This window comes from Lactuca serriola, chromosome 7 (assembly GCF_051521515.1).
Source record: "Lactuca serriola cultivar US96UC23 chromosome 7, Lser_US96UC23_V15, whole genome shotgun sequence".
Classification (NCBI taxonomy): Eukaryota; Viridiplantae; Streptophyta; class Magnoliopsida; order Asterales; family Asteraceae; genus Lactuca; species Lactuca serriola.
Window position 1 is genome coordinate 194885313 of NC_136414.1, and position 7529 is coordinate 194892841.

The 7529-nt window shown below is 38.1% G+C and overlaps 2 protein-coding genes across 2 annotated transcripts; one reads left to right on the forward strand and one right to left on the reverse strand.

Annotated features, from left to right (window-relative positions):
• Nucleotides 1-210: 210 nt before the first annotated feature.
• On the reverse strand, nucleotides 211-3508 carry LOC145064689 (uncharacterized). The gene is made up of 5 exons (XM_079012090.1): nucleotides 2102-3508; nucleotides 1564-2030; nucleotides 1003-1379; nucleotides 768-928; nucleotides 211-237 (listed from the first exon to the last, which is right to left on the reverse strand). The coding sequence occupies exons 1-5, from the start codon at nucleotides 3506-3508 to the stop codon at nucleotides 211-213; spliced, it is 2439 nt and encodes an 812-aa protein (XP_078868216.1).
• Nucleotides 3509-3961: 453 nt separating this feature from the next.
• LOC145061206 (tryptophan synthase beta chain 1) lies at nucleotides 3962-7303 on the forward strand. Its single transcript, XM_079008624.1, has 5 exons — nucleotides 3962-4434; nucleotides 4928-5284; nucleotides 5398-5840; nucleotides 6550-6644; nucleotides 6984-7303. The coding sequence occupies exons 1-5, from the start codon at nucleotides 4078-4080 to the stop codon at nucleotides 7157-7159; spliced, it is 1428 nt and encodes a 475-aa protein (XP_078864750.1). The 5' UTR covers nucleotides 3962-4077; the 3' UTR covers nucleotides 7160-7303.
• The last annotated feature ends 226 nt before the right edge of the window (nucleotides 7304-7529 follow it).

Genomic DNA, 7529 nt, shown 5'->3' on the forward strand with positions numbered 1-7529 from the left:
ATAACATTACACATCAACATGTTTAAATAACTTGTAATAGATTAGAAAATAGGAATTGACGAAAATACCCTTGGTAGTAAAAACTGATTAACTGTCATTATCCCTTAATAACATTACACATCAACATGTTTAAATAACTTGTAATAGACTAGAAAATAGGAATTGACGAAACTACCCTTGGTAGTAAAAACTGATTAACTGTCATATTATCTAACAATATAGGATTCCATTCTTTGACTGTAATGGAATCATTGAGACAACAATGCATAGAAATAATAAGAAACTAATTGAATACGGTGGTTGAATTCATTGCAAATACTCCATCAATATTCTAAATTAAATAAAGGGTGAGTACTGAGTAGTTGTCTGCATACACAAGGACAAAAGATTCCTTCTAGGGACCACAAAAGAAGGGCAACCATGTGCCCACAAACCCAAAAGAAAAGCATAAATAACAGATAGTATTGTCTTTACATCACAACTTGATAACAAAAGATGTGCCCACCCACTACCTACACACCTACTTAATTAAGGACTGCAGGGTTCTCTGCACTACTCCCAACCCCATGTATGTTCCTCCTCAATGCCATTTTGACAATCCTTTCAGAATATTTCCTCCGTCCAGTTCTACCAATTGGGGCCCTTCTTGGGACAGGCCTTGCAGCTGGTGGTGGTGGTGGTGGTGGAGGTGGTTGGGCTGCTGCTGGTGGTGGTGGTGGAGGTGGTTGGGCTGGTGGTGGTGGTGGTGGTGGAGGTGGTTGGGCTGCTGGTGGTGGTGGTAGTGGAGGTGGTTGGGCTGGTGGTGGTGGTGGTGGTGGTGGAGGTGGTTGGGATGCTGCTGGTGGTTGACTCGGTCCTACTCCACTACCCCCTGATGAACTTGGTGGTTGACTTGGTCCTGCTCCACTATCCCTGGATGAACTTGGTGCTGCAACAAAAAATTGAAGTCTCAATATTACATATTAAATTAATGTATTATGTTCATATAATTGGGACATTTACCTGATGTATTTGTTTGCTGCTTAGATGGACACTTTATCTTGTTATGACCTGGTTCCTTGCAAATACTACACTTTATCAGGGATCCCCTTCTTGTCACAGAATGTCTAACTGGTCCACTCAACTCCCTTTCCACTGCATCCCTCTTCCTTTTCACTGATGGCCTACCAGGTAATCTTCTTCTTTTGGGAGGCAAAGGCTTTCGATAAGGAACTTCTTCCCACATATCACTACCATTGAGAGGGTTAATGCTATAATTATAGCATTTTAGAAAAGCCTCTTTACTGTATGATTGGGACACATATGTTTCTGCATCTTGATTCAGGGAAGAGATTGCAGCTACTCCATGTAAGCATGGTATCCCTGTAAGTTGCCATATTCTGCATGCACAAGTCTTTGCAATCAGATCCCCTCCATATGCTGCATCATTGAACCTAACTTCATACTTTTGATAACCATAAGGAGTAACCCCCCACAATCTGTATAAGGCAATAATGACTACAGATTAATAACTAATAACACAAACTAATACTTGGATAGATGAATTGTAAAACTACATGTTACCTCTGTTTAACCTTCAAATCTTGTATACGCTTCCTAATACTTGGACAGATATTCAAATCCCATTCAATTCCTTCTACTCTTTGACTGTATATCCTCTCCATCACAAATATCCTAATCTCCTCTAGCATAGTGATGATTGGTTTCCTTCTAGCATGCCTAATAGCAGAATTGAAACTCTCACTCACCCCATTCTCAACTGCATCACAATCTCTGCCCTCTTTAAAAAATGCCTTAGACCAGGTAGTAGGATCTCTGTCTATAAGGTACTCATATGCTTGAGTATCTAAATATTTGATCTTTTCCATTACATGTTTGAACTTCTGTTCAGTACTAGCTCTAACAGCCCTCCAAAAAAGCTTCCTGAAATGTTGACCGGTAAACCTTTTAGCAAAATTAGCCACAATGTGCCTGGCACATTGTCTGTGTTCAGCTTCTGGACACCTTTCTTTTACTGCTTCTAGCAACCCCTACAAATAACAACAACAAAATTAGTGAAACATGCATAAAACCATATGTATAAATATGAACCAATGCTCACCTTGTGTCCATCAGAAAGAAGGGTAATGCCTGCACCAAGACCACCATCAATATCATCCATGAGGAGATCTATGAACCACTTCCATGTGGTCTTGTTCTCAACTCCAACTACAGCCCATGCTATAGGGTAGATTTGGTTGTTTGCATCCCTCCCTACAGCTGCCAAAACTTCTCCCCTAACAATACCCTTTAGAAAGCAACCATCAAGGCCAATCACAGGCCTGCACCCTTCCTTCCAACCATCACTTATAGCTTTAAAGCAGACATAGTACTTAGAAAACAAAGTTGTGGAATCTTGCATGATGTCTACATCCATCCTCACAGTAGACCCAGGGTTTGTCCTCAGAATTTCATGACCATATGACCATAATCTCCCATAATGTTCAATTAGACTTCCTTCAATTTCTTGTAATGCAAATTTCTTTGCATTTCTGCATTGCCCCTCACTCACATTTATATTGAATGTTGTTGAAACTTTAGCTTTCATCTTCCTAACACTCATTTTTGGCTTCTCTATAATTTCACTCATAAACTGTTTTCCTAACCACTTATAAGTTACTATGGACCCAAACTTAAACACCCTGCTACAATTATGTTCACTAACTAAAGATTTTATCTGAAAAGTCCTCTCTTTACTCATCCAAGAGGCCCAAAGTCTAAATGGACAATTAGGTGACTTGTTTTTTTTGCAACACTTAACTAACAACCTTTGGGAGTCATTTTTTTCAAACCAGAGATCATATCCATTAGCAACTGCATAGTTGCTCAACATGTTTTTAAGTTCATCAGGGTTAGAAAATCGCATACCTAACAGTGGTTTCATCTGATTCCATGGTTGTCTATCATCATGTACAGGGTATCGAGGTTCAAGATATTCAACATCTTCATCTAATGTGTCTACACAAAGTTTGTTTAAGAACCTGTCACCCTTGGTTTTGTTGGCTGGGAATGGATATTCAACATCATCTTCTTCATGATCAACAGAATAAGTCTCCGAGAATACTGAGTCTTCATCCTCTTCACAGCTGTAGTCTTGATCTTCAATTTCCTCTTCCTCAATCCATTCGAAGATTGGTTCATTATAGTGGTCCACATACACATTCATTCTCCTCTCATTTGCATAAGCCAAATCCAAAAATTCTTTGTAATCACCGTCATTCACCAGTGTATGAATTCCCTGACTTAAAGACTCTTGTGGAAGGCAGAAGTAAATGTCTTTGCTTCTAGTTCTGGTGAGCTTTTGAAGGAATTCCATGAACTCCTTGTACTCAAATGCACTGAAGTCAACATCTCCTACTGATTGTTTGTCGGGATCAAAGTATACTAATGGGTTGGGTGCAAACGTTCCATTATAGTGGAAATCCACTACAATAAAGTTTCGATCTATGGGACATTGAGATGAAGCCATTAAAGAGACCGATTGAACATTGAAGGAGAAAAAATCGGGGGTTAATGAGACTTGGTGCCCTAATCGAATTTAAGGACCAAACGAGACTTCACTCTTAACTTTAATGAGGATGGGAGGCAAAATCGGGCCTACATGCCATCTCATTGTCCACCTAGGAAAAAAAAGCCACATCAGACCCATGCAACCGGTGAAACCGGCTATAATCAGTCGTAGGGGTGAAATTTACACGAATGAACAAGTTAAATGGCTATTAGAGCACGAAAAAAAGTTTAGTGACCAAATGTGACAAAATGGAATAGTATGTTACCCTCTCAAGTCATTACCCCTTTATTTAATCGCATGGCATGTATCTATTTTGTTGTGGCTTAGGATGTGTTGAATGTAGTGTTTCGATATTTTGGGTCCTATTTGGGCCGACATACATGATTGTTCGTGTTTTCTTTTCTATAATATTTTCACTCGATTCGTATCTATCCCGTTCCCGTATCAGTGAACAACACCATAGTTTTTATCAGTTTCCCACCACAAGAGCTCACAAATACAAACCCTTATAAATTCCAAAGACGATAATGGCTTTCTCACTAACAACCCCAGCTCCCGGAACCACCGCCACTGCCGCTCTCTCCAGCTCGTCCTCTTCGGCGTTTCTCAATCCATACCCCTCACAACTATCCCTTCGGTTAAACAAATTTGGGTCCTGCTCGCCCAAATCGTTTGCTGTTTCTTGTGTCCTTGCTAAACAACCCACCGGTCAAATGGAGCTGGAGAAAGCGGTGGTTCAGGATGAGTTGTCGGTTCTTCAGCGCCCCGATTCGCTCGGCCGTTTTGGTAAGTATGGTGGGAAATATGTTCCTGAAACCCTAATGTTCGCTCTCTCCGAGCTTGAATCAGCTTTTAAAGCCTTAGCTACCGATCATGAATTCCAGGTATTGATTGCGAGTTACTTCATCTCGTTTCTGTGAATGCCACAATTTTACAGGACCACTTGCCGATTTATCTACCAAGCGTTGGTTGGATGTGCATTTCTATGTTTGAAAGTGATAAGATTGTGTACTTATGCATTGTTTTACCAATTGAAACATCTCTGTAAACATTTTGCTTCTTTATAGTAATTGATACAAAAGATGCCCTATTGTATAGTTAGAATCAAACAATTCTTCGATAAATATCTACAACTAAACTTGTGTGTTTAAAGATTTGCATGCTATGGTGTTCAAAAATTGGCAAATAAGTATAAAGAGTTAAACGCGGTTTCACTGTTTTCTCATTTCATCCAACAAAGTGTTGTTTAGACTAAATATGCAACATTGTGACTAGTAATCATTATAAAAAATCCATGCAGTACTACTACAAAAACCTCTCTTTTGGTTCAATTTATGGACGAATTGCTAACTTATGTAATAAACTATGCGAGTACAGAAGGAATTAGCTGGGATATTGAAGGACTATGTTGGTAGGGAAAGCCCATTATACTTTGCAGAAAGACTTACAGAGCATTATAAACGTCCCAATGGTGAAGGGCCAGAGATTTATCTTAAAAGGGAAGATCTTAACCACACTGGTGCACATAAGATCAATAATGCAGTTGCTCAAGCTTTGTTGGCCAAGAAATTAGGGAAAGAGAGAATTATTGCTGAAACGGGTGCTGGGCAACATGGAGTGGCAACTGCAACTGTATGTGCAAGATTTGGTTTGCAGTGTATTATTTATATGGGTGCTCAGGATATGGAAAGACAAGCTCTTAATGTCTTTAGAATGAAGCTGCTTGGAGCTGAGGTTTATAAATGCAACATTAACACCATTTTGTTACTTTTCACAATTTCTTTACATTTCATACCTTCTAACAACTTTCTCATTTGGTCATTTCCTATAATTACTACATGATTTAGGTAAGAGCAGTTCATTCAGGAACTGCCACACTAAAAGATGCCACATCAGAGGCCATACGGGACTGGGTAACCAATGTGGAAACAACTCACTACATCTTAGGTTCGGTTGCGGGCCCACATCCTTACCCCATGATGGTGCGTGAATTCCATGCAGTAATTGGTAAAGAAACGCGCAAACAAGCAATGGAAAAATGGGGTGGAAAACCAGATGTTTTGGTTGCTTGTGTTGGTGGTGGATCGAATGCCATGGGACTTTTTCATGAGTTTGTTGAAGATAAAGAAGTCAGATTGATTGGAGTTGAGGCTGCAGGTTTTGGGCTTGATAGTGGAAAACATGCAGCCACTTTAACAAAAGGAGAAGTTGGGGTGCTTCATGGAGCTATGAGTTACTTGTTACAAGATGATGATGGTCAAATCATTGAGCCTCATTCCATTAGTGCAGGGTAAGTAGACTGCAATTATTTGTTTTTTTCTTTGTATTATGGTATTGTATTTTAAAAAATCTACCCAATTATAGCAATGTTATCTATATAAGTAGGTTTTTAGAAGTATAATGTCATAATTAGAAACAAACTCAAAGTGCATTGCTATAATTGGTAGATGTTTCAAAGTACAATGCTTTGATAAGGAAAAAATGTAGATACAATGCTATAATGGAAATACAATATATAGTACACATATAAATGGAAGTGCGTTGCCTTTTTTTTTGGGTTGAATGTGAGAAATAGCAATCTACTCAGGTTCATTTGTTTCTTATAGCATCCTATGTTTATTTATTTATATTACATAATTGTAGTTTAATGTATTGACCCAATTTTACCAGTTATCCTAGTAGAAAGCATTTTTTACTGCTATAATTGTGTGGGTTTTTCAAAGTACAACAACTTAATAAGAAAAAAGAAGTTGCACTCCATTAGTTGCATTATCATATATAAATTCCTAGAATGTCTTTTGCTGTTATATATATTATTGCAAAATTCAACAAATATCTTCATGGATTTTGAATATAATAAGTCCACGTATCCGATTATTATTTTTACCTTTTTATTCAACCGTAAAACTCGAACAAGATTGTTTTTTAGGGCTAAAAATGGAATTTTCCTTGTGTTGTGACGGTTTTCTTTTCCTTTATCTCAAATCATTATATTCCAGGCTGGACTACCCGGGAGTGGGACCCGAGCACAGCTTTCTGAAAGACTTAGGGCGGGCTGAATATTATAGCATCACTGACGAGGAAGCGTTGGAAGGTACATATTTTATTTTGGGTGAATTACAAGTTTCCACCCTGTGGTTTGTCAAAAGTTACGGATCGGGTCCTTTGCAATGCATTTGTATCCTCCCTTTTTGTTCTTGGGTCGTTTAAGTTAACACCTATGTCCATGTAAAATGACCTATTTGCCCTTTTCTTTTTATCTTTCATGTGAAATGAACCTTTTCTTGTTACCTTTGTTCTTTGCGTAACAATTTGGGGTTCATGAACATGAATGACAGGAAGATGAATGCAGGGGCAAAATGGTCATTTAAATGGCACAGAGACTAAAATAGTTAAAAGTATTTGCTTAATTTTATTAATTGTTTGTGTGCAGCTTTTAAGAGACTTTCAAGATTAGAGGGAATAATTCCGGCTCTTGAGACATCTCATGCATTGGCTTATCTAGAGAAACTGTGCCCTACTTTACCTAATGGCACCAAGCTTGTCCTTAACTGCAGTGGCAGAGGAGATAAGGACGTTCATACAGCCATTAAGCATTTGCAGGTTTGATAACAGTTGTTGTTTAAGAGGTTGATCACCATAAGAGTTGTGATCTTTTGGAAAATATTATGTTATATATTTTGATTTCTTGTTTCGGATATAAACTTCAGTTGTTGGATTTTACACAAAGTTTCTATTTGTTATCCTTCTTTATTCTTCATGTTACTAGTTTGATTTCTTTACCTTTCATATCGATATGAAAATCCCAACTGAGATCTCAGTTCTTTGCAGTAATACGGGGTGTTTGAGATTTGAGTTTGAGAAATGCTTAGTGATTGACTTGTTAGTTTTTCAAAAGTCAAAACCTAATCTAAATATTTTTTTCCAAACTCTTTTATCACCACATAAGCTAATAAACAAATACTTTTATAAGAAATAA